The 27,861-nt window shown below is 43.2% G+C and overlaps 1 protein-coding gene across 6 annotated transcripts in view; it reads left to right on the top strand.

Moving 5' to 3' along the window:
- The window catches only part of LAMA2 (laminin subunit alpha 2), a 1,237,914-nt gene that overhangs the window by 692,816 nt on the left and 517,237 nt on the right, over positions 1-27,861 (top strand). For 3 of the 6 annotated variants that reach the window (XM_077486898.1, XM_077486897.1, XM_077486894.1), the window contains exons 16-17: positions 4,599-4,652; positions 4,791-4,904. In XM_077486898.1, the coding sequence (XP_077343024.1) occupies positions 4,599-4,652; positions 4,791-4,904 (168 nt within the window). The remainder of the gene's footprint in view (positions 1-4,598; positions 4,653-4,790; positions 4,905-27,861) is intronic. The other 3 variants (XM_077486899.1, XM_077486900.1, XM_077486895.1) reach the window with 1 other exon arrangement.

Genomic DNA, 27,861 nt, shown 5'->3' with positions numbered 1-27,861 from the left:
CCTAATAGAGTGCACTGACACCAGCACCCTAATAGAGTGCACTGACACCAGCTCCATGATAGAGTGCACTGACACCAGCACCCTGATAGAGTGCACTGACACCAGCACCGTGATAGAGTGCACTGACACCAGCTCCGTGGTAGAGTGCACTGACACCAGCTCCGTGGTAGAGTGCACTGACACCAGCTCCGTGGTAGAGTGCACTGACACCAGCACCGTGATATAGAGCACTGCCACCAGCACTGTGATATAGAGCACTGACACCAGCACTGTAATAGAGTGCACTGACACCAGCACCATGATAGAGTGCACTAACACCAGCACAGTGATATAGAGCACTGACACCAGCACCATGATAGAGTGCACTGACACCAGCACCGTGATATAGAGCACTGACACCAGCACCGTGATATAGAGCACTGACACCAGCACCGTGATAGAGTGCACTGACACCAGCACCGTGAGAGCACTGACACCAGCACTGTGATAGAGTGCATTCACACCAGCACTGTGATAGAGTGCACTGACACCAGCACCGTGATATAGAGCACTGACACCAGCACCGTGATAGAGTGCACTAAAACCAGCACCGTGATAGAGTGCACTGACACCAGCACCGTGATAGAGTGCACTGACACCAGCACCGTGATAGAGTGCACTGACACCAGCACCGTGATAGAGTGCACTGACACCAGCACTGTGATATATAGCACTGACACCAGCACCGAGATAGAGAGCACTGACACCAGCACCGTGATATATAGCACTGACACCAGCACTGTGATAGAGTGCACTGACACCAGCACTGTGATAGAGTGCACTGACGCCAGCACTGTGATATAGAGCACTGACACCAGCACTGTGATAGAGTGAACTAAAACCAGCACCGTGATAGAGTGCACTGACACCAGCACCATGATAGAGAGCACTGACACCAGCACCATGATATAGAGCACTGACAGCAGCACTGATACCAGCAACTCGCTGCTGGGCCACAAAAATATGACACCGCTCAACCTCTTCAAACAGGAGGGTACGGGCATATAGTACGGTGTGCTTTTTTTGTACAAGAGAGTGAGCCAAATGTAGAAAAAAGGTCTGTGTGCTCGATTAAATAAATTGTTTATAGAGATATACATGGTCTACTGGTCACATGTGTTGAATTCCTCTGAGATCCATGCCTCATTCATTTTTATAAATCTGAGGTAGTCAACACTGTTGTGAGCTAGGCGAGTGCACTTATGGGTCACGATCCCCCCTGCTGCGCTGAACGTCCTTTCGGACAGGACACTGGATGAGGGGCAAGCCAACAGTTCCATTGCAAATTGGGCAAGCTCTGGCCAGAGGTCAAGCCTGCCCACCCAGTAGTCCAGGGGTTCATCACTCCTCAGAGCATCCACATCGGCCGTTAACCCGATGTAGTCAGACACCTGTTGGTCTAGGCATTCCTTGATGCTGGATCCGGATGAGACCTGTCGATGGGTCAGCTGAAAGAATGACCTCATATCAGAAGTCACCAACACATCTTCAAACCGGCCTCTTCTTGCAGGCGCTGTTGGATTGGTACCCGGAACTCTTTCTCTGGGAGTGGAAATTCCCCCTCTGCCAGGGCACGCAAAAGCAGAATGCAGTATTTCTCGAAGCAAGGCCTGGAAGTGCTCTATTCTGACAACCCTCTGTGACGGTGGTAACATTTCCGCCATATTGTGTTTTTACCGGGGGTCTAAGTACGTTGCCACCCAGTACTGGTCCTTGACCCTTATGCTTTTTATACGGGGGTCCCTGTTAAAACACTGGAGCATGAAGGCCCCCATTTGCACTAAACTGGAAGCGGTGTGGTGGCCTGGCTCCTGCTCATCATCCAGGATAATGTCGTCCTCCTTGTTCTCCTCTCCCCATCCACACACAACAACCGGGATCCCAGAAAGGTTTAAAGCATGCTCTTCTTGCTCCTCCTCATCCGCCCCAGCACCATCTTCCTCTGACTCCTCTTCAGACTTTTGTTGTTGACTTGTCCCAGATAGAGTAGCCCCCCCTGGGAATTCATACAGCATTGCGACTTCCGCATCTTGCTGTTCCTGCCCCCCCGGCTTGATCAATGACACGACGCAATGCACGCTCCATAAAGAAGGCATAAGGTACCATGTCACTGATGGTGCCATGGCTGCAACTGACCAGTTTGGTGATCTCATCAAATGGCCTCAGAAGTCTGCATGCATCGCGCATGAGCAGCCACTGGCGCAGTGAAAAAAAAAACAAGCTCCCCAGAACCTGTTCTGCCGCAGAGTTCGTACAGGTAGGCGTTAACTGCACATTTCGGAAATGTCTTGATATGGATTGGAAAATAATTCCAGTGACTCAAGCGGAAGGTATATGGTGGTGGTGGTGGTGTTGTTGTAGTGTCTTTGGGGGTGCACACAGCAGAGAGTGAAGAAGAGGGTGCAGATCGAGAGGATGAGGAGGGTGCAGAAGGGTAAGGCTGAGTGAGCCACTCAACCAAGTCTGGTGCATCCTTTGACGTAATTGCAAGCACCTTCTGCAATTTGCCACTTTGGCTCAAGCCCTACCCCTACCACACCTGCGGAAGGGCCTGCCTCTTCCTCTGCCTGTCATTTTTTAAATGACCCTGTGACAAAAGTCTTTAGAGAAGTGCAGTATGTATGTGGAAGAAGGTATATAACACCCCGCTTCAATCTGTCGTTTTTGGGGGCCACTGATCTATCACACCAGTTATAATACTTTTTTTTATTGCGTTTGTCACTCTTTGCAGTATCGCTGCAGAACCGCTCAGCAGTCACAATTCTGCACAGTGGAAATGCACTATACTATGCTTTCTATATGTGCAAGTATTTTATACATGTATTACACACCTATATACTGCACACCAAATAGTACACCTATACCAGTCCTTAAAAGGAGCTTTGTGGACCTAGTAGCTAGTGATTTGCAGACTTTCCCTCAGTCCCTACACTGATAAAAGACTGCTGCAGAATAGGGCAGCAGTCAGCAGCAGTGCACCACAACCCTATATATTGTACACATATACCAGTCCTGACAAGGACCTTTGTGGACCTAGTAGCTAGTGATTTGCAGACTGTGCCTCAGTCCCTACACTGATAAAAGACTGCTGCAGAATAGGGCAGCAGTCAGCAGCAGTGCACCACAACCCTATATATTGTACACCTATACCAGTCCTTTGTGGACCTAATAGCAATAGCTAGTTAGTGATTAAACTGTCTGTCCCTGCTGCACACAGCGTCCTGTCCCTACACTGACATAGGACAGAATGTAAAAAGGCCACCAGATCAGGTCTATTTATAAGGTAGGGGGAATGTCCAATTGTCCATGTGCTGAAATGTCTCAATTGGCTGTACTGTACCCCATGATGGATGTGTCATCATGGGTCAAAGTTCTTTCACACTGTAAACACATATGTCCGCCGAGCGAACAGCGGCAATAGTCCGCCGATCGGGCAAATCGTGAACATGCAAAATTCACCGCAAACCGACCGCCGGTCGAACAGTTCAGCCATCCCTAATGTGTAGGCTAGCATACACTTTCTTGGGATTCTGGTGGTAGAAATGATGGTGATAACAACAAGTACCACAATAAACAGTGAGTGCTTCATTAAAGACACCACTTTGTTGTGTAATAGTAATAAAATATTGTATTTTTCTTTATAATATAGAATGTTTTGGATTGTTTGTGCCATTGCAGCTGTTTATGAGGGATTATGGTGTGTAGTATCTATAGAACTCAAAACCTATTACACAGGATTTTATTGTTAGAGAAAAAAAATAAAAAATATTGTGCATTAACCCTTAGAAACCTACAAGATTCAGTTTTTTGAAGACTAATCAAAGCTAAACTGTGATTGATATTGGTTAATGACCTTTATGCATTATTCTTTTTGGTTATGTCAGTGATCCTTTAAAGTTATTTTACTTATAGGTTTTAATTGTGCTGTGTTGAAATAACCCTGTCGGGAAAGAAATAGCGGGGCTGCTGGCCCTCTTTCTAAAATACAAGTTAAGCCACTGACCTGGAACACAAACACAGATAGGGTATATTAATTAAAAATCCACAGTAACACCCAAAGGGAAGGGGAGGGGTAATAGAGCTATAGGCTTAGGTAAGGGTTCCACATCTATAATTAAAAGTCAGACGTTCTGCTCTGCAATATTTCTCTGAGGTCGGTGACTCAATGTACAGAGGGTTAGCAAGATAGCCAACCAACTAGCATCTTCAGGTGAACTCAGATTCTAGCCTCTATGTTTGTAAGGTTCATATGAATTGTAAAGTGTGATTGTGTCTTAGAGGACATACATCTATAGAAGAATAAAACATTTTTTTTGTATTAAATATACATTATTATAGCTTTAACCAGTTTTCATAATCTTTATATGTAAGACGTGACAAATACAATACAATAGATGAAGGTTAATATCGTACATCTCCCTCTGTTGTTGGTGTCATGAACACTAGTGTTGTTGGCTCTCTTTTTCTTATTCCCTTTATCTTACATTTCTTGCTAAACTCTTTTCTGTTGATTCTATTTCCATTTCTTTTCTTTTTGTTTCTATTCCTCACTAATACAGAAGAAAAATGAAGTTCATGCTTCACTTAACCTTCCAGCTAAAGTCGATGTTAAGGTCAGTTGGAAAGCATGGCTTGCATATTAATTATTCAAAAGAAAAATTCTACAACTGTAATAGTTTAATTTGTCTGCCAGTTTATGATTATAAGAAAACAAACCATAACTGTATACCCATGCAACACATGTTTTACAGAATTGTTTGCCTGGATACAGAAGAGTTAATGGCACCCTCATTGGTGGGATCTGTGAGCCATGCAGATGTTTTGGACATTCTGACTCCTGTGATGATATTACTGGCTTCTGCAATGTAAGTTAGTTTTGGCAATGTTATATATAAAATAGAAGTGCATTATTCATTACTGTAGTTTCAATATATATAAATATATACATATAGTAGGTAAGTTCAAAGTATCAAGCTATACCTTTCGCTTTGCCCTGTTTCCCGCCTCATTAATTGCTTATGAAAGACTCCATACACACCAGAAATCCCAGAGTACCAACACATGCTGCAAGCATTTTCCTCTTCTTGTCTGTAGTACAATATTCAGGTGGAGACAAATACCCTAGTTAAGAAGGTGTGGGAAGGAATCTGCAGCCACATGTCATGTTAGAGGTATGAAATGTTACTAGCTAACTATTAATGACAACTAATGACACTGACCCAAATAGATACTGAATCTTGGATCATTTTAAGTTTTTACTCAAATAATTTATATCAGTATTTTTCACAAGAAAAAGGTTTATTCATATCTTTACATTGCAATCGATGGACAAGAACAGTTGATAATGTTTACATTACAGTAGGGGAGAAAGGAAGGGGGGAGGAGGGACCCCAAATGATAAGATTAGTTAGAAACTCCACATAAGTATTAAGAGGCAAGAAAACAGATAAGGAAACAATTATTGCGGTGCAGCCTCAAGACCCAGATCATCATCTGCAATCTGAAGTCTGCGCCAGTAGCACCCATGACAAAAATATCAAAATGCACCCCACCTCTCTCATTTTGCCTTATTTCTAGACCATTTATTTCCCTGTGCACTCTTTACTCTGCCTGTTTTCTGTGTGTATGATATGGCACTAGAGGTCAGGGTGGCAGCAGAGTGGCAGAGACACCATTTTCCTAGCAGAGATGGAGTTTTCTCAGTAGAGGCAGAGGTAAGCATCATTCAATGTCGGTCAAAGTTACGAAGGCAAAAGCAACCAGAATTCAAAACATCTGGAGTGGGGTGTTAGCAACAACTTTGTCACTGACCAAAGGTAGTGCTAAAAAAGCAAGAAATCATTGTAGATTTTTTTCAGGGCATTTCTGTAGCTGAAAAGGATAGGCACTCATTGTTGAAGATTTGCTAACTTGCTCAAATTTTACTTTGAGAGGGGTTCACCCTGTACTTCAGAAATACAACTCTTGGACTGCTTCTGTAAGGAGAGTTTCCAATAATTGTTAGTCTAAATCTGGCCATAGATGGTTCACTTTCTTTTACTCAGACAGCAGGCAGAACACAAAAAATGAATGGTTTCCTCAATCCACCATAGAGATAGAGAAACTATTCCAGCTGTGACATTGTATTCTGACAAAGAGATGTAGCCGAATGGCCAACAAGCCGTTTGGCAAATGCCAATCTACCAATTAACTTCAGTAGAACAGACAGTCACACGTGGTTCAAAATTCACCCAGTCCCTGCTGAATCACCCAACTTGAATCCATCTTTGGCCAGCCTCAAGTTGTTAGGCTACCTTATCCCCTCAGTGCTAATAACAGTTATCCCCTCAGTGCTAATAACAGACACACCATGGTGCTTTTGGGATTACATGAAAGAAAATTAAAGGCTTTGTTCATGCATTCCCATTCAGCTGCCATAGGGGGCTTTTGTACCAAGGCAAAAAATATATATATTTTAAAAAACATTGTTTAGTGGCTTACAGACCAAAATTAAAAATTTGTTTAACTACCACACCTGTAAGATGCCTTACACCTGCATGTGAAGTGGTGCACAAAAGTGATCTTTAGAAAGAAGCTATTGCTGCTAATTGACAGTTCCCAGTTGCTTTCATTCTGTTTGCAAAAAAATACATACCAGACACTTATACTCTGGACCAAGGTCTGATATAGATTTTTAAGGGGACCTTACACTATATTTTTAAACATCCTTTAGAAAGAAAAAAACAATGTAGTGTCCCCCTCAAAATCCATACCAGAACCATATCCATGAGGATCCAATGTCAATCACTTCATCCAGAGACATAGAGCCAATCTTGAATGATGCCCGCATGAATGGAGCACCCAATATCTACACCTTGACTATCTTCTGCCATTGCACTCCCTTCACAAGTTATCAGCCCTAGCCCTTTCTGGGTGCTAAGTGTCCACAAACCAACCAGTAAAGCTGGATGACCCTGTTGACCATATATTGTTATGACCAATTTTGGTCAATGATATCATGCAGGATAAACATCGGCTTGTTAAAATCTGAAACAAACCAGCCGGCAGGAAGCTGTCATTTAGTGGTGGTAGTGATACCACCACTAAACAAATAATTTCCAGATGCACCAGCCAGTAGTTTGGGTGGGCACTGGAATATGGACACAGTTTGAGTATATGTGTTTTGAAGAAAAAGAAAGTTGCATGATTTTGTACTAGAAACAGCACAATAAACAGAAAGTTCTGGATATCGCTGAAATTAAAAAAAGTATTTTTTTGAGGAGCAGACTTGGTCTGAATTAGGACATGGTCTGAAATTGCATAACGATTACTATCTACTTGGTCACAATCTGTCTTGGCAGAATCCTCCTTCTTCGAAAAAGCACTTAGTAGCATTGAATGAGCTCACAAAAGCTCTACACCAGGAATGGTAAATTTAAATTAAACAGGATGCTGAAGTAAGTAAGAAAAGTCAACAGTGAGGTATGTAAGTGTTAAAAAGAGGTGCACTTTCCTCAGAATGAAAACAAAATATGATTTACAAATTTACATGTATTAGATTTGCTACGTCTAACATACAAAATTCTAAAACTCATGTTTCTTAAAAGAACCAAGAACACATTTTTAAAACTGCTCTGCAAACTGGAAAAAAAAAAAAAACAGATTTAAAAATGTGCAAATGCCAATAAAGTAAAAATGGAAATGTCTGCATCTGGTCCACAAAAGCACCAGTTTGGCACTATAAGTAAGGGCAAAAAGATTTGTATTTGAAGTCAAAATTATTGGCAATAGTGTAAATGGTTGTATACAACCAAGTTCTAGATTAGAAAGAGGGTAGAAAAAAACTTTTATTTAATCAGTATTCATACTTTTTACCAAAATGAACATCTGTAATTGTATTTAGTCACTTCAATTAGGCAAAGCAACGGCCCTAGCTATTCCTTCCCTAAGAATTTCATTGTGTGAGTTGCCTGGAACGTGTAGCTGACCAATTAATTCAAGGACATTTCAGTGACTTATTATCTGACATGGCGTGAAGCTTAAAACAGCATTTCTCATTTTGTTAGGTTCTCAAAAGCACAGATTGAACTGCTGCCAAGTTATCAGTCTGTCACGCTTTTATCTTGCCTGTCTCCACTTACTCTGGTATTAATGTTTCATTTTGCGATTCATTTTATTTCCAAGAAAGAAAAACTAATCATACTAAAAACACATGGATTTTTCAATTTTTAAATTAACCTAAGATGAGTAAAACTGGAACTCATAGCGAGAACATTATTATTCTATGATAAAGTTGAGGGGTAGTTATAATTGTAAGGCAAATTTAGGCATATTTGCTTACAGTTACCAGAGTTTGCCAGTTTTAATATTCCAGATGGTAATTTTCCTGTATATCTCCCAAGCTTTTGCATCTTCTCAGCAAAAATTAACAGCAGTTTTATTGGTAAAGTAAGGAAAACAACTTAGATGCCCTGTATGAAACTTTTTTAGTTAAATATAACTGCAGTGTAATGTAACCTTGTAAATATAGCAAAATGTTGTATTTTAATTTTGAATAGAGTAGAGAAGGATGAGACCCTCTGCTAGGTTTTTAATGCTGAGTGTGCCTCCACTAAGATCTGCTATCTCTATTTATCACTATTATCAGTGAAACAGGAGGTGATTAAAAAAAAGGGGGGGCAACATATTTTAATTGGGACCCCTTTTCCCTCAGAGACACCTGTTTTAAGTGTGCCCTCCATGTGGAGAGATTTTATCTTTATCCTTCTGTTTCTACTCCAGAAAATCAAAAAACTAACAGATATATATATATATATATATATATATACACATCATATATATATATATATATATATATATATATATATATATATATATTGCCCATTGATTTTGTTATAACAAGTTTCATAAATATTTACATGAATATATACATAAATATAAAGATATACAACTGCTAGAAAATCATGATTACAACAGCAAAGAAACTGAAAGGCTTGTGGAACAAAGAGAAAATAAAAGAATAAAGAAATAAAGGCTAAAAACAAAAATTTTAAGGGGGGGAAAATACTCCCAAATACAACAAGCAGAAACAATTGTCAACAATGGTAAATATGCATTGGAAACAGCAATTCTGTCCCTGATAAATGTGCCCCTATGGCAGCATGAAAATCATCATGTATCTATAATGTTGGGTTTACTTGTGTAGAATCAAACTAGTTCAATTTCTTGAAGTCTGGAGCAAAATAATTACATATTTTCTAAAGCCAAAGGTCCAGTAGAATAAAATTGTGGCAGAAGAATTTTTTTTATGCTGGATGATATTTGAGCACCTGTTCCTTAAATGTATTTTTTCAAGAAAAAATACACCAAATAAAATCTTAGTGCACACAAACACAATACAATAGTAAATATTTTAGTAAAATATAAAATATTTGATTGTGTCAAGAAAATAGATACCAATCATGTCAAGCCTTAAATACACCCATAAATTGTGTATGCCTGTTAACCACCTTCAGACCGGACCATTTTGCTGGTAAATGACCAGAGGTCTTTTTACAATTTGGCACTGCGCTGCTTTAACTGGTAATTGCGCGGTCATGCAATGTTGTACCCAAACAAAATTTGCGTCCTTTTCTTCCCACAAATAGAGCTTTCTTTTGATGGTATTTGATTGCCTCTGCGATTTTTATTTTTTGCGATATAAACGTAAAAAGACCGCAAATTTTGAAAAAAAAATTTATTTTCTACTTTTTGTTATTAGAAAAATCCAATAAACTCAATTTTAGTCATACATTTAGGCCAAAATGTATTCAGCCACATGTCTTTGGTAAAAAAAAAGTCAATAATTGTATATTTATTGGTTTGCGCAAAAGTTGTCACATCTACAAACTAAGGTACGTTTTCTGGAATTTACGCAGCTTTTAGTTTACGACTGCCTATCTCATTTCTTGAGGTGCTAAAATGGCAGGGCAGTACAAAACCCCCCCAAATGACCCCATTTTGGAAAGTAGACACCCTAAGGAAATTGATAAGTGGCATGTTGAGCCCATTGAATATTTTATTTTTTTGCCTCAAGCGATTGAATAATGACAAAAAAAATATTTTTTTTTTTTTTACACAAAGTTGTCACTAAATGATATATTGCTCACACATGCTATGGGCATATGTGAAATGACACCCCAAAATAAATTCTGCTGCTTCTCCTGAGTACGGGGATACCACATATGTGGGACTTTTTGGGAGCCTAGCCGCGTACGGGGCCCTGAAAACCAAGCACCGCCTTCGGGCTTTCTAAGGGCGTAAATTTTTGATTTCACTTCTCACTACCTATTACAGTTTTGAAGGCCATAAAATGCCAAGATGGCACAAAATCCCCACAAATGACCCCATTTTAGAAAGTAGACACCCCAAGCTATTTGCTGAGAGGCATTTTGAGTCCATGGAATATTTTATATTTTGCCACAAGTTGCGGGAAAATTACAAACTTTAATTTTTTTTTATTTTTTTTTCACAAAGTTGTCACTAAATGATATATTGCTCACACATGCTATGGGCATATGTGAAATGACACCCCAAAATAAATTCTGCTGCTTCTCCTGAGTACGGGGATACCACATATGTGGGACTTTTTGGGAGCCTAGCCGCGTACGGGGCCCCGAAAACCAAGAACCGCCTTCAGGTTTTCTAAGGGCGTAAATATTTGACTTCACTCCTCACTACCTATAACAGTTTTGAAGGCCATACAATGCCAAGATGGCACAAAACCCCCACAAATTACCCCATTTTAGAAAGTAGACACCCCAAGCTATTTGCTGAGAGGCATGTTGAGTCCATGGAATATTTTATATTTTGCCACAAGTTGCGGGAAAATTACAAACTTTTTTTTTTTTTTTCACAAAGTTGTCACTAAATGATATATTGCTCACGCATGCCATGGGCATATGTGAAATGACACCCCAAAATAAATTCTGCTGCTTCTCCTGAGTACGGGGATACCACATATGTGGGACTTTTTGGGAGCCTAGCCGCGTACGAGGCCCCGAAAACCAAGCACCGCCTTCAGGCTTTCTAAGGGCGTTACAGTTTTGAAGGCCATAAAATGCCAAGATGGCACAAACCCCCCCCAAATGACCCCATTTTGGAAAGTAGACACCCCTAAATTTAGGGGTACACTAGTGAGACTAGGTAATAAATGGCGGGTGCCCTGAAACTATTAAAAAAATAACTAACCAACCAGCGTCACCTGTAACAGTTATATGGTGATCACTGGTGAAAGGGTTAACTAGGGGGCAATCAGGGGGCTTTATGCGGTAGTATATGGGGGTCCCTGGCGCTATAAAAAGCTGCGGCGAACCTAAATACCTACCTGCCTAACTAGCGTCACCTGTGACACTAATACAGTGATCAGAAAAACGATCGCTTATCAGGCTGGGTTCACACTGGAGCGATGCGGGAACGCCACGAATCCGCGGCGGGTTCCCGCATCACATGCCTCCCGGCGGCAGTTCACACTGCCCTATGCGAACTGCTGGGAGTGTCAGTGAAATGTTAATGACACCCCCAGATCAGTTCGCATATCGCAGTGCGATCTGCAAACTCGGATCGCATGGTGTGAACACCCATGCGATCCGATTCTGCTGCGGACCAAAAAAAGGGTCCCGTGCGAGTTTGCGGCGGGTGCGGCGGGTGCGACACGAATTCAGCCATACTATCTGTATGGCTGAACTCGAATCGCACAGAGATCGGATGTGATTTGCACTGCAGTGCGGTGCGAATCACATCCGTTCTCATAAACCGCTGCAATGTGAACCCAGCCTTAGTGACACTGGCGACGGGGGGTGATCACGGGGTTAAAGCTTTATTGGGGGGGTTAGGGGGGTACCTTAGAACTAAAGGGGGCTAACCCTAACTGCCCTAACAGTTATTACAGTCACAAATGACACCCGCCGGGTGATCAGGGGGTTAAACCTTTATTAGGTAATAAATGGCGGGTGCCCTGAAACTATAAAAAAAAACTAACCAACCAGCGTCACCTGTAACAGTTATATGGTGATCACTGGTGAAAGGGTTAACTAGGGGGCAATCAGGGGGCTTTATGCGGTAGTATATGGGGGTCCCTGGCGCTATAAAAAGCTGCGGCGAACCTAAATACCTACCTGCCTAACTAGCGTCACCTGTGACACTAATACAGCGATCAGAAAAACTATCGCTTATTAGGCTGGGTTCACACTGGAGCGATGCGGGAACGCCATGAATCCACAGGGGGTTCCCGCATCGCATGCCTCCCGGCGGCAGTTCACACTGCCCTATGCGAACTGCTGGGAGTGTCAGTGAAATGTTAATGACACCCCCAGATCAGTTCGCATATCGCAGTGCGATCTGCAAACTCGGATCGCATGGTGTGAACACCCATGCGATCCGATTCTGCTGCGGGCCAAAAAAAGGGTCCCGTGCGAATTTGCGGCAGGTGCGGCGGGTGCGGCGGGTGCGACACGAATTCAGCCATACTATCTGTATGGCTGAACTCGAATCGCACAGAGATCGGATGTGATTTGCACTGCAGTGCGGTGCGAATCACATTCGTTCTCATAAACCGCTGCAATGTGAACCCAGCCTTAGTGACACTGGGGACGGGGGGTGATCACGGGGTTAAACCTTTATTGGGGGGGTTAGGGGGGCACATTAGAACTAAAGGGGGCTAACCCTAACTGCCCTAACAGTTATTACAGTCACAAATGACACCAATGCAAAAAAAAAAAGAAAAAAAAAAAAAAAAGCAATTGGTGTCACTGTGACTGGGGGGGCAGGGGTAATTGGGGGGTGATCGGGGGTAACGGGGGGGTGTGAGTGTGCCTGGCATGTTCTACTGTATGTGTGGTGTGTTGGTGCAACTCACCGAACCTCTCTCCTCGGTGCCGGAACGAAAAAGGAGAGAATACATCACTTCCTCTCCTGTGTTTACATTACAGGAGAGGAAATGATGTCACGGGACATTCTCATTCGTCGGGAGCGATCGCGAGGGGGTGGCCATGAATGAATGGCCGTCCCCTCGTCCGGGATCGCTCCCGAACGAATACCGACCGCCGCAGGCACCGGGCGGGCAGGCAAGGACGTACATGTAAGCCCTTATGCCTGCCCGTGCCATTCTGTCGACGTACATCGTCGTGCGGCGGTCGGGAAGTGGTTAAAGGACAAAAAAATATATTACCCAAAATTGTCCTTAGGCAATGCTTTAAAAGCCTTTACAGGTTATCAATTCAGAGGTAAGATAGAATTCTGGGAATAAAAAATCAAGAAAAAACAAGGTTTCCAAGGCAGCACTATCCTATACTATTATTATTATTATTATTATTATTAATAATAATAATACACATAAAACACCCAGTGATAATTAAAATCAACAGTCCACCTTTTAGTGCAAAATAATAAAAATAAATAGAAATAATAAATCAAAGTTTATCGGTTCAAAAAATCCCCTTTCGGGTTATAAGAATTTGTAAACAGTTCAAAATCCAAGGTGCTTATTTTTCACATCCGCTTTACCGCAGTAACCTAGTGAAATCCACTCCCCTTATGGTTTAACACTTCCATCTACTTTTGCCATGATTTTATGGATTTGCAAAACAGGCATTGGAAACTCCTTTCAGAAAAGCAGGTCCTCCTCAGAGTCTGCATGCCACCATAAGTTGATAGGCTCACTTGTGCTCAAAAGGAGAAAGCAGCCTGCATAGCATAAATAGCATTTAAAACGCTTTATTTAAAAAAAAATTCCCAATAAAATACCCACAAAAGTGCATCAGTAATAATGCCCATCACATCAATCTCACAATAAACCAGCATGCCACTCTGGATAGTGTAGGAACAAACACTGTGTCTCACCACACTTGCAGTCCTCCGATCCACGTCACCTCTGGTCGGCGTGTTGTCATATCTTCTGGATGCCGTATGGTTCTGACTAATGTGTTTTGTCCTTACGACTTTGTCTGAGGGTGTGGCTATACAGTGTGGTGACATTACTCTTATGCCCCATACACATGGTCGGAAATTCCGACAGAAAAAGTCAGATCGGATTATGTTGTTGGAAAATTCGATCGTGTGTGGGCTCTATCGGACTTTTTCTGTCGGAATTTCCGACGGAAACATTTTGAGAGCTGGATCTAAAATTTTCCGGCAACAAAATCCGATCAGACTTTTTATGATTGTGTGTAGAGAATTCCGACGCACAAAGTGCCGTGCATGCTCAGAAAAAAATTGGAGACGAAAGCTATTGGCTACTGGTCTCTACGTAGTCCCGTCGTACGTGTTTTATGTCTTGTTTCAAACGATCAGATTTTCCGTCAACTTTGTGCGACTGTGTGTATGCAAGACAAGTTTCGGCCAAAATCTGTAGGAAAAAAATCCAACGGATTTTGTGGTCGGAATGTCCGACCGTGTGTATGGGGCATTATAGTCGTCTGACTGCCCAATCTTAACCCTCTCTAGATACTTTAGTCTTAAATTTCTCCAGGGCCGTTAATCACATTATCCAGCTGAGTAAAGTCATGGGAGGCTGGCACTTCAACATGTTTAATCTGAAACATCAATTTTAAATGATTGTTTCAGATCACTCTTAAAATACATAGATATTATTAAATTAGTGACAAAACATTACAATACTCATCCTATTGAATACTTCACATACATAATTAATTACCACATATAATTCATAAAAATGTTTTATAAGAATATCTCATAAAAAAATGCTTATTTAATTATTGGAATTCTGGGATAACTTGCAGGAAAAAGATCTCTATACAGTACTGACCTTCCCCGTGTCAGTCAGCACAAGCTGCAGGGGAGGTCAGCCTGACCAGTGACATCACCTATAGACTTACTATGGCCCATGTTGGTGCTTCCTTTCTCTCCCCTGAAGCTGCCACTGACTGACACAAGGGAGCAGGTCACATGACGGGACTCAAATAACCTGAAAATAGTTAAGTATGCAGATTCTTCTTCTTTTTTTTAACAAAAATTGTATTGAGTTTTCTGTGCATAAAGATCATAAGCAGTCAAAAAAGTACTAATATTATGTGTAGATGACCATGTAGTAACAAAGAAAATTGCAAAGATCACAACCCACTGTTTTATGTGTGGGTCTCATAAACATATTATCTAGAAAGTATAGACAATCTAGAAAGGCTAGTAGAGTATAAGGATGAGCCGAACACCCCCCTGTTCGTTTTGCACCAGAACCTGCCAACAAACCTAAACTTCGTGTGAACTTTAGAACCCTATTAAAGTCTATGGGACTCGAATGTTCAAAATCTAAAGTGATAGTTTTAAAGGCTAATATGCAAGTTATTGTCCTAAAAAGTGTTTGGGGGCCTGGGTCCTGCCCCAAGGGACATGGATCAATGCAAAAAAAAAGTTTTAAAAACAGCAGTTTTTTCGGGAGCAGTGATTGATAATAATGATTGAAGTGAAACAATAAAAGTGTAATATTCCTTTAAATTTCGTACTTGGGGGGTGTCTATAGTATGCCTGTGAAGGGGCGCATGTTTCCTGTGCTTAGAACTGTCCCTGCACAAAGTGTCACTTCTGCAGAAAAAAAAGTCCTTTAAAATCACTCGTGTCTATAATGAATTATCGGCTCCCGTAATACAGAGACCACTCATTGAAAGTCATTGATAAAAAAAAAGCGTGGGGTTCCCCCAAATTCAATTACCAGGCCCTTCAGGTCTGGTATGGATATTAAGGGGAACCCCGCATCAAATTAAAAAAAAATTGACGTGGGGTTCCCCCTAAATAACCATACCAGACACGAAGTCTGGTATGGATATTAAGGGGAACCCCGCGTCAAAAAAATTGACGTAGGGGTCCCCCTAAATATCCATACCAGACCCTTTATCCGAGCACGCAACCTGGCAGGCCGCAGGAAAAGAGGGGGGACGAGAGAGCGCCCCCCCTCCTGAACCGTACCAGGCCACATGCCCTCAACATTGGGAGGATGCTTTGGGGGTCTGTGACCCCTCAAAGCACCATGTCCACATGTTGATGGGGACAAGGGCCTCATCCCCACAACCCTGGCCGGTGGTTGTGGGGGTCTGGGGGCGGGGGACTTATCAGAATCTGGAAGCCCCCTTTAACAAGGGGACCCCCAGATCCCGCCCCCCCATTTGAAATGGTAAGGGGGTACAAAAGTACCCCTACCATTTCACAAAGAAAGTGTAAAAAATAGTTAAATAAGACAAACACACTTTTGAAAAATTCCTTTATTAAAAATAAAAAAAATTAAAAAAAGATTCCAGCGGTGGTAATCCACTCTTGCTATCCAGCGACGGATGATCATCTCTCCGGGGTCCAGTGATGGCTGATCTGATCCAGCAAGGGGTGATTTCTCAATCCAGCGCAGTCCATCCATGCATCCATCTTCTGTCTCCACTGTCGGAGACACTGCGAGATTCCGGCGCCTGATGTTTCTTATATGAGGAGGGCGGGGCCACCTGTCACCTGACCCCGCCCCCCTCTGATGCTAGTGAGGGAAGCTGGGCTTCCCCAATGATGTATGGGTGACCCCACCCCCTCTGATGTAATGGAAACCTGCGGTACATCAGAGGGGGGTGGGTCACCCATACGTCATTGGGGAAGCCCAGCTAATATAAGAAATGTCAGGCGCCGGTGCTCTGGCATATTCAGTCCGGCCATCATACAGTGTCTGCCCCGTACTGCGCATGGCAGCACTTGCGCAGTACAGAGCAGAAGAAGCTTCAGAATATCTCCGAAGATGAACGGCGCCTGCGCCGTGAGTCGAGGTGGTAGCCCCACCATCCAAGCGGACATAGGGATGGGAAAATTAGAAGGCCCCTCTCGGGCGTGCTTTGCTCACCACGCTTCGGGCACAGCCTCGCTGCACTTGGCTCTGTTATATTCCAACTCTATGTCCACTTGGATGGTGATGCTAGAACCTGGACTTCATCTTGGGCTATTTTTGGAATCTGTGTGTGCTGTGTACTGCGCATGCGCAGTACACAGCAGACATTATCCGATGGGGGACTGTATATGATAGGACACTGGCATCCCACAGTGTCTCCGACAGTGGAGACAGAAGATGGATGCATGGATGGACTGCGCTGGACTGAGAAATCACCCCTCGCTGGATCAGATCAGCCATCGCTGGACCCCGGAGAGATGATCATCCATCGCTGGATAGCAAGAGTGGATTACCACCGCTGGAATCTTTTTTTTATTTTTTTTATTTTTAATAAAGGAATTTTTCAAAAGTGTGTTTGTCTTATTTAACAATTTTTTACACTTTCTTTGTGAATGGTAGGGGTACTTTTGTACCCCCTTACATTTTCAAACAGGGGGCCAGGATCTGGGGGTCCCCTTGTTAAAGGGGGCTTCCAGATTCTGATAAGCCCCCCGCCCGCAGACCCCCACAACCACCGGCCAGAGTTGTGGGGATGAGGCCCTTGTCCCCATCAACATGGGGACATGGTGCTTTGAGGGGTCACAGACCCCCAAAGCATCCTCCCAATGTTGAGGGCATGTGGCCTGGTACGGTTCGGGAGGGGGGGCACTCTCTTGTCCCCCCTCTTTTCCTGCGGCCTGCCAGGTTCCCCTTAATATCCATACCAGACCTGAAGGGCCAGGTAATTGAATTTGGGGGAACCCCACGCTTTTTTTTTGTTATCAATGACTTTCAATGAGTGTTCTCTGTATTACGGGAGCCGACAATTCATTATAGCCGCGAGTGATTTTAAAATACTTTTTTTCCTGCAGAAATAACACTTTGTGCAGGGACAGTTCTAAGCACAGGGAACATGCGCCCCTTCACAGGCATACTATAGACACCCCCCAGGTATGAAATTGAAAGGAATATTACACTTTTATTGTTTCACTTTAATCATTATTAAAATCACTGCTCCTGAATAAACAGCCGTTTTTAAAACTTTTTTTGTATTGATCCATGTCCCCTGGGGCAGGACCCAGGTCCCCAAACACTTTTTAGGACAATAACTTGTATATTAGCCTTTAAAACTAGCACTTTAGATTTCTCCCATAGACTTGTACAGGGTGTTCCCGGCTTTTCGAATTTGGCGTGAACACCCCAAATTGTTCACTGTTCGCCGAACAGGCAATATTCGAGTCGAACATGAGTTTGACTCGAACTCGAAGCTCATCCCTAGTAGAGTAAGCTTCCTCGCATGGGATGGGGGAGAAAACTAACTGGAGGCTTGGATGACATAAGACACGCCCAGTATGAAATCTAGTTGCTACAACAAATGGAATGACATTACATAAATATACATCTTAAAGGCTATTACATGCCCATAAAAATATCTATAAACAATAGTAGAGAAAACAAAACAGAAGTAGGAAAGTGTCTCACCCTCAGAAGGAGAAAAAATATAGGGACTACCTAACAATGAAAAAGTTTAAACCCAAACCACATCTCAAATAATCAGAGAAAATATATAAGATAATGCCCCGGGTATTGTACGGGTGGTGGATAAGCATATAAAGAGAGTAACTGGGTATAGTAGAAATAGTAACCAAATTTATTCAAACAAATACAATATCCATAAAACACATGGTTAAAAGACAATGCTAACAATTATATTGAACATTTCCATACAGTTAATATTCTGAGACATGAGAGAAGGTCTCTATGCTGAGAGAACATAATCAATCATGAAGATCAGAGCACCCAACATGTTTCGGAGTTTACTTATAAAAATCCTTCTTTAGGGTTTGGAAGGTGTCCTGTATAATCTAACATAAAAATACATAAGCACAAATTACTCAAATATAGTATGCATGAAAACATTTGGGAATGAAAAAATAGAACAATAGAACATAGCAAATGATGAGGGACTTACTGGTGGAAATATCCATGCACAAAAAATGCACAGGCACTAAGAGGCCAATTTACTCAACAGGTGTGACATTACTCTCCAAACTTCCGAATGGTGATGTCAGTCTGAGACTGATTTTAGAAAGTTAAAGTGTTTGAACAATCCAATGTAATGCAATGTAACATAGGATTTTAGCACAGGGAGTAATAAAACTCCGACAGTGACCACAAACAATAGCACCAGTAGGAAACAGCAAGTGCGACAGACTATGGAATCCACAAGGAGCAGCAGAAAAAGAACACGGACCCCTAAACATAAGAAATAATATAATGTAGTATAAATGTAAAGTATGAGATAAGTAATATATGCACATAGCTAAATTAATATTGATTAGTACTCACTAACAATAAAATGTCTGATAGTTAATTATGGGGAAACACTAGCAAGTACATTAAAAAGCTATTAGTGTACATATAAATCAAAAGAACTGATACATGAGTAGCATAGCAAATGTATACAAGACAAGTTAACAACATTTGGTGTTTAAAGACTAGATCAATTCCCTATGATATCTGCGACTAGGCCAGGCCAATGGATCAGCTATAGATACAATGTACTGAACATATAGAGTTACTTAGTCCAATAAATAATAAGGAAATTCTGCTTGCTGATGTGAAGCCAGGGCATGCAACAAACAAATGATGGTGCCATATTTGTTTAAATAACAGTGTACGTGTATGCAGCCCGCTGCCCGCCCATAAGGGACGGGTAATTTGATGGGTGATTAGTTTCAGGAGAGGTTCGCCCAATGATGAACAGCCCTCTCTGGCTCAGCTGGTGCATATACAAGCTGAGGGGAGAGCATCATAGGCTGATCCGTTGACAAAATGGCGAATCATAGGATGCGATGGCATCAGACGTCGGAGCACCGCCCACACGGTGAGGAGGGCTGAAGGATCCGGCAGATGGAAGCCAGCCGAATCACACATGCTTGGTTCGCCGTGTTGCTGAGAGTGAACAGCAAAAGCTGGAGGTACCAAGCCTAAGTAATGCCCTGAGACACTTCAGTGTCAGGGGACCTTGCCGTGCTGGGGGAGACCATAGATCGCACTATTCCAATCTAAACACCAGTGCAATGTATTTGGTCACATAATTCAATTTAGCAATATAGTAGAAGGGGTTTCAAATTAGGTACATACGGAAAATATGGAGTGCAGTGAACATGAAGGAGAAAAGAAATAGGATGAAGAACAACATTAAATATATACAAACAAAAGTGTACATATTAATAGTTATAAAATGTTAACCCCGTTATAGTATAAAGATAGAATGAGGCAGATGAATGCAAAACTACTAACAGTTGCTACAACCTCCCAAAATCTATAGAAATCTATAAACCAGCACAGAGGGGATTCTAGAGCAGACATGGAAAACATTTGGACATGGAAGGAAAAGAAGGAGAAGAAAAATAAAATAAAAATAAATAGGAAAATGAATAAATGAAATAAAAATAAAATAATAATAAATAATAAATATTTAAAATGAATAAAGATAAAAATAAAATAAATAGAAAAATAAAATAAATGACAAAATGAATATAAAAATAAAAATGAAAATGAATATAAAGATAACAATAAAAAAATAAGAACTAATAATACATAAATAATAAAAATAAATATAAACATAAATAATAATAAAAAAAAGTATATATAGAAACAAAATAAAAAGGAAGAATAGCTGGAAGTATTATGTGTTTATATATCCCCTTCATAGCCCCCTGATGTAAAAACTTGTAGAAAGGGTTTGAAGTTCAGGACTTCATTTAGACTTGGAGGTGAGGTTGCATTCAGATTGGAAATCCACCCCCTATTCCCATTGGAGGAGAATCTTATTAAGATCTCCTCCTCTGGGAGTGTGATGCAATCGATCCAATACAAGAACCAAGATTTTGGGAAACCGGTTGTTATGGACAGATGCTACATGGCGTCCTAAAGGGAAGACTGGGTTACTGGTTTTCATTGCCGATATATGGCGATAAAGTCTTTTCCATAATCTTTGTATGGTTTTGCCAATATAGTAATAAATACACCACAAATGTGATTTGGCAATTGGCATAATGCTTAGGTACAAATGTCCAGCCATTAGGGAGTCGTGGATCCCTTATCGTATTCTTGTAGCGACAATCCCCAACGGCCCCATGGGGAAGGTGCCAAGAGTGTTGCACGGATCACCACGTTTAGATCCCACAAGATTTTTTTTATACAAATTACTCCTTTATTATGCGGTATCGAAGTAGACCAAGGTAGAATGATTAGCTACCTGTACTCCATCTATAATTTGAAGTAAATGAGTCGTGTCTCTCACATGTGAAGGTAAGGAAGACACAAATGGTCTGAGTTGTTCCTCTACCACTCTAGAAAGGTTTTCCATAACGGAGCCATTCCCAACACAATCGGTCTGCCTGGGGGATCTACATTGTTCTTATGAATCTTGGAGAGGGAATAGAATGTAGGTATAATTGGAAAGGACATACAAATAAACTTCCAAATCTGGTTAGAGACTACATTGTTATGGAGTGCACTGTTGATAAGCGTATAGAAATCCTCATTGAACATATTAATCATTTCAGGTTTAATGGGTCTATACCAGTCCATATTCTTGAGTAATTTCATACACATAATTGACATTGTCCATTAGGATGATGTTCCCCCTTTATCTGAAGGTTTACTAGCCAGATTCTGATTACTGGATAGTTCTTTTATAGCTGTTTTTTCGTTGGTTGTTAGATTTTCAGATAAATGTGTTGTTGGATTTAGACTTTTGATATCCTGTGTTGTTCAATTTCAAAAAGGTAGCTATACCATGATTTGAGCTTGGGGGAGGATATAGGTCTGATTTTTTCTTTAATGTCGAAGGGACCATGGGTGAAGTAGAGGGATTTACAGCTTGTTCTAAAAGAGATTCCAATTCAATAGTGTTGGTTGGTCTTTAGTGTTGCCTTCTTCTAAAAGGGAGTTTATATTGGCTAGTGCTTGTTGTTCGCTGAGCGACCAGTAGTAGACCCTAGACCAACTTTATCATACATACTTCGTAATTGAAGTTTACGTGTGAACAGATGTAGATTTTTTATAGTTTCAAATTTATCTACTTTATGATTTTATGAAACGTAAGTCCCTAAGTACAGAAATGTCTTTTGTATGTGTGTAGGAATGCCTAAATGGAAGGGGCTGAAGGAGGTCCTGGATTTTTGGGAAAAAACAGATTAGGAATTTTAGTGTTGGATAGTGGAGTAGCGTCTGTCCTGATAGCAATGAGATTCCCTTGGGTAGATGTTTAACCTCGTAATTGTGGCCCTGGGGTGGCGCCCTTAGTAGGAGTTTTACGTGTACGATTTTCAGGGATATATTTGGGTCTCACATCAGGGTTGCCTCCATCTCTATGTCTTTTCAGCTGTCTTGTGTGTCTGGTCTGTTTAGAAGAGGGCTGTGACATGTTGGAAGAAATGGACGAGGTATTAGAGAAATCAGATTGCCTAGAGCTAAGTATAGGATTTTGTTGATTCACTCTGCCATTAGCTTGTTGCTACCATCTATAGGCTCTGCCTTCTTGAAAGGCCTGCCTGTCCTTTTCAGAATTCAATAATAATCTGAGGACCCATATTGAGCTCTTCAACAAATCCATTCTTTCCAAAAAGGAGAACAAATTCTTATGGGACAAGCAGGCCTTTCGAGAAGACAGAGCCTACAGATGGTAGCAACAAGCTAATGGCAGAGTGAATCAACAAAATCCTATACTTAACTCAAGGCAACTGGATTTCTCTGATACCTCGTCCATTTCTTCCAATGTGTCACAGCCCTCTTTTAAACAGATGAAACGCACAAGATAGCCGAAAAGACATAGGGATGGAGACAACCCCGATGTGAGACCCAAACATCTCCCTGAACATCGATGGATTATTGATGGAGTCTAAGTAGCTAATCATTCTACCTTGGTCTCCATTAATATAGAAACACTTTATAGCTCCATACTGCATAATAAAGGAGTCATTTGTATCAAAAAAATCTTGTCACAAATCAGCCATCACGAAGAAACATTCAATCAATTTATGTTGTTGGCATTGAGTTTCTTACTTGAACACAATGGGGTTATTTACGAAATCCACTTTGTACTGCAAGTGCACTTGAAAGTGCAGTCGCTCTAAATCTAAGGGGTAGATCTGAAATGAGTGGAAGCTCTGCTGATTTTATCATCCAATCATGTGCAAGCTAAAATGTTGTTTTTTATTTTCCTTGCATGTCCCCCTCGGATCTACAGCCACTTTACTTTCAAGTGCATTTGCAGTGCAAAGTGGATTTGCCCTGAGACACTGAAGTGTCTCGGGGGGCATTCATTTGGGTTTGGTACTTCCGGCTTTTGCTGTTCATTTTCAGCAACACGGCAAAGGGAATATCACCCCTGTACCATCTTTTTTGCTGTCTCTGCACCTCTTCAGAAGATTTCACCTCACTTTCTGTCCAAATGACAAATGTTTTTTGAAAATTTGGGGTTTTTAGTGAAACAAGGATTGGTGATAAAGCATCAATGGAGAGGAGACACGTTTTTCCCATATCAACTCTTACAGGAGAGAATTTCCCTTCCTAGGGGTAGATTTCATCTCACTTCCTGTTGTCTCCTTCCATTTGCAAGTAGGACATGTTTGCAAGTTGGATGTTTGAAAGTAGGGGCCTGCCCTATATGCTCTGCAGAAATTTGGGCCTAAGGTGTTGGTGTTGCCTCAACACTGTAAGCCTTCAAAGTTATTCTTGGTGGGTCCTGGAACAACCTGCTGTGAACTATTATATCAAGAATTGTAATTACATGCCCTTGCTGAACAGTGGTAGAAAAAGTGGGCCTTTGCTGGTGGTGGTGCTGGTGCCACAAAACTGTAAGTCCTCACAGTTACTCTTGGTGGGCGCTGAAACGGGCCCTGCTGTGAAATATTATATCAAGAATGGTAATTACATGCACCTGTCGAACAGGGGCCGAAAAATTGGGCCTTTAGTGGTGGTGGTGGTGTTGCCACAACACTGTAAGCCCTCACAGTTACTCTTGGTGGGCGCAGGAATGGACCCTGCTGTGAAATATTATATCAAGAATTGTAATTAAACGCCCCTGTTAAACAGGGGCTGAAAAATTGGGCCTTAGGCACTGGTGCTGGTGCCACGGCACTGCAACCTCTCCCATATACTCTAGTTGTGGTGCAGGAATGAGCCTGCTGCAAAGCATTGCATCAACAATTGTAATTAAATGCCCCTGTTAAACAGGGGCTGAAAAATTGGGCCTTAGGCACTGGTGCTGGTGCCACGACACTGCAACCTCTCCCATATACTCTAGTTGTAGTGCAGGAATGAGCCTGCTGCAAAGCATTGCATCATAAATTGTAATTAAATGCCCCTGTTAAACAGGGGCTGAAAAATTGGGCTGGTGGCATCACCCAGAACCAAAAATATTCTTCTTGATGAAGGTCAGTCGATCAACTGAGTCGGTGGACAGGCGCACCCTGTGATCGGTAACAAAGCCACCAGCAGCACTGAAGGTGCGTTCCAAAAGAACGCTGGATGCAGGACAGGCCAGTAGCTCAATTGCATACTGTGCAAGCTCTGGCCAGTGATCCATCCTTAAGACCCAGTAAGCCAGAGGATTTTTGGTGGAAAAGGTGTCCAAGTCTGACCTTGTCCCTAGGTATTCCTGCACCATGTAAATCAGACGCTGGCGATGGTTGCTGGAACCGATCATACCTTGGGGCTGCGGACTAAAAAATTGTCTGAACGCATCGGTCAGACTGCCACCTTCTCCACCGCTCCTTCTGACCGATGCCTCAGCAACACGTTGTCCAGGACCAGGAGTTTGTAAGTCTCTGGGAACGCGTTGCACAGACCTTTCTGCAAGGCCTCCCGGAGATGTCTCATCCTCTGCTCCCTCTACGACGGCAAGATAAGGTCGGCAATCTTACCCTTGTACCGTGGATCAAGGAGAGTGGCCAGCCAGTAATGGTCCCTCTCCTTGATCCAAAGAATACGAAGATCCTTCCGCAGGCTTTGCAGGATCAGGGAGGCCATGCAGCGTAGGTTAGCTGAGGCATTTGGTCCGGAGTCCTCTGGGTCACTAAGGACAACATGATCCGCAGTTACCTCCTCCCAGCCACGTACAAGTCCATGGGTTTCTTGGGACTGTAAATCATCCCTACAAGACTGCTGCTGCTGATTCTGAGTGCCAGCCTCCACCTCCATGCTGACACAATCATCCTCCTCCTCCTCCTCCTCGTCCTCTTCCTGTGTGATGGGTGGGACAGCAAAAACACTGTCTGGATAAAGGGGGCCTTGAGAGGCATGGAAGTCCTCCTCTTCCTGCCTCTGTACTTCCTCAAGTGCCCTGTCCATTATTCCACACAGCGTATGCTCCAACAGGTGGACAATAAGTACAGTGTCACTGATGCATGCACTGTCACTGCTCACCATCCTTTTGGCCTCCTCAAACAGTGACAGGACAGTGCATGCATCCCTGATCATGCCCCACTGGCGTGGTGAGAAAAAACCGAGCTCCCCTGACCCTGTCCTGGTGCCGTAGTCGCACAGGTACTCATTGATGGCCCTCTGCTGCGTGTGCAGCCGCTGCAGCATGGCCAACGTTGAGTTCCACCTGGTGGGCATGTCACATATAAGGCGGATCTTGAGCAGGTTCAACTCCTTTTGGAGCTCAACCAGCTGAGCACAGGCATTAAATAATCGGCAGAAATGCACACAGACTTTCCTGGCCTGTTTCAGGACATCCTGTAAGCCCGGGTACCTGCCCAAGAACCACTGCACCACCAGGTTAAGGATGTGAGCCACACAGGGCACATGGGTCAGTTGTCCCTGTCGGAGGGCGGAGAGGAGGTTGGTGCCATTGTCGCAAACCACCATTCCTGGTTTAAGCCGACGTGGCGTCAACCACCTCTCGGCCTACCCCTGCAGAGCTGACAAAATATCTGCCCCAGTGTGGCTCCTGTCCCCCAAACAAACCAGCGCAAGCACGGCATGGCATTGTTTTGCCTGCGTACTTGCGTAGCCCCTGGAACGCCTACGGAGCACCGCTGGTTCTGAGGAAGAGCACTGGAAGAGGCCAAGGAGGAAGAAGAAGAGGAGGGGGTGGAGGAGAGAGGTGTGTCACAACCAGTAGTAGCATTTTGGAGGCGTGGTGGCAGAACAACCCCCCACTACTGCACCTTGTCCTGCATCCTTCCCAGCTGCCAGAAGAGTGACTCAATGGGCCGTGAAAGACAGGTAACGTCCCTGTCTATGCCTGCTGGACCATGAGTCAGCGGTAATAGGCACCTTACCACTGACCGCTCTGTCCAGCGAGGCAAGGACATTGCCTTCCACATGCCGGTAGAGAGCCGGAATCACCTTCCGTGAGAAAAAGTGGTGTTTGGGAACCTGCCACTGAGGAACCGCACATTGTACAAACTCACAGAAGGGGGCAGAGTCTACCAACTGAAAAGGCAGCAGTTGAAGTGCTAGCAATTTAGCCAAGCTAGCATTCAACCGCTGGGCATGTGGATGGCTGGGAGTGAACTTCTTTCGATGGTCCAGCAGCTGGGGAAGGGAAATTTGCCTGCTATAATCGGACGTGGGTGTACTGCTAGCAGAGTCCCCGGAAGCACTTGACTGTGACACACTTAATTCTACACCTTCATTCCTCTCAGAGCAGGTTTCAGAGAGGACTGAAGGTCTACTGGGGTTGGAGATCCCAGCTGATGAGGATTGTTCTTTGGTGTGGGTATTTGAGGTACGCTTGCCAACGAGCTGCATGGCAGGTCAACATATGTCTGGTCAAGCATGTGGTGCCCAAGCGGCTGATGTTTTGGCCACGCGAGATACGCTTGAGACATATGTTGTAAATAGCAGCGGTGCGATTCGATGCACTCGTCTCAAAAAAGGCCCACACCAAAGAACTTTTAGAAAAACGCGCAGAGGCAGCGCCCTGCACAGGCGGAGCTCTGCGGTGTGATTCAGTCGGTGTGCTGCTCCTAAGCTGGCCCCCGGAGGGCATCCTGCCTCATTGGACATGTGCCTCCTCCTCCTCCTTCTCCTCCTCTGTCCTACCAGGCACCCACGTGGAGTCAGTTCCCTCATCATCCCCTCCTTCTTCATCGCTGGAGCAAACCTGGCAGTATGCTGCAGCTTGTGGAACATGACTGCCAGATTGCTGTCCTCCTTGAGCATCCCCTCTCTCTGCGCTCACGCTACTGCCTTCCTCTAGCTGAGTATCATCATCAAAGCCTACAAAACACTGGGCATCCTCCTGGAGCATGTCCCCAACACAGTGCTCAAAGAGTTCAAGGGACTCCTCAGGAGGACATGGTGGGTCTAGGGAAGGAGTCACTGATGATGACATTGAGAGGAGGGAAGACAATGCGTTGGCAGCTGCTTTGCTAGTACCCTGAGCCTGGGTGAGAGAGGATGAGGAGGATGAAGAGGGCTTGGTCATCCACTCTACCAAGTCTTCGGCATGATGCGACTCAACACGTCCAGCTGCCGAAAAGAAGGACAAGCGAGTCCCATGGCCACGTGCTGATGATGATGATGCACCGCGTCCATGACCAGCACTGTTGTCTCTAGACACAGAGCCTGCTTGCCCTCTTTTATCGGCTCGCGCCTGTCTGCCTCTCCTTGTTGGCCTTCCAGACATGGTAATGGCCTGAAGGGAGATGGGAAAACCAGCAATTGGGTAGTGTATATTGTGCTGGAGGCACACAACACCCACTAACTCCGGCAGATGGCAGATGGCTCAATTAGAGAAGAGCTATATAGGTGGATATAACTGTGTATAGTGTGCGGTCAGGGCACGCAGACAACACGCACAATCTCCTACAACTGACTGCAATCTCTATTACAAACGAGCAATATAGCTAGCTAGATAGGTGGATATAGCGTGTATACTGCGGTCAGGGCACGCAGACAACACGCACAATCTCCTACAACTGACT

This window comes from Lithobates pipiens, unplaced genomic scaffold, assembly GCF_037356315.1.
Source record: "Lithobates pipiens isolate NorthernLeopardFrog02 unplaced genomic scaffold, aLitPip1_a1.2 Scaffold_18, whole genome shotgun sequence".
Taxonomy (NCBI): Eukaryota; Metazoa; Chordata; class Amphibia; order Anura; family Ranidae; genus Lithobates; species Lithobates pipiens.
This window is presented reverse-complemented; position numbering and strand designations above follow the sequence as displayed.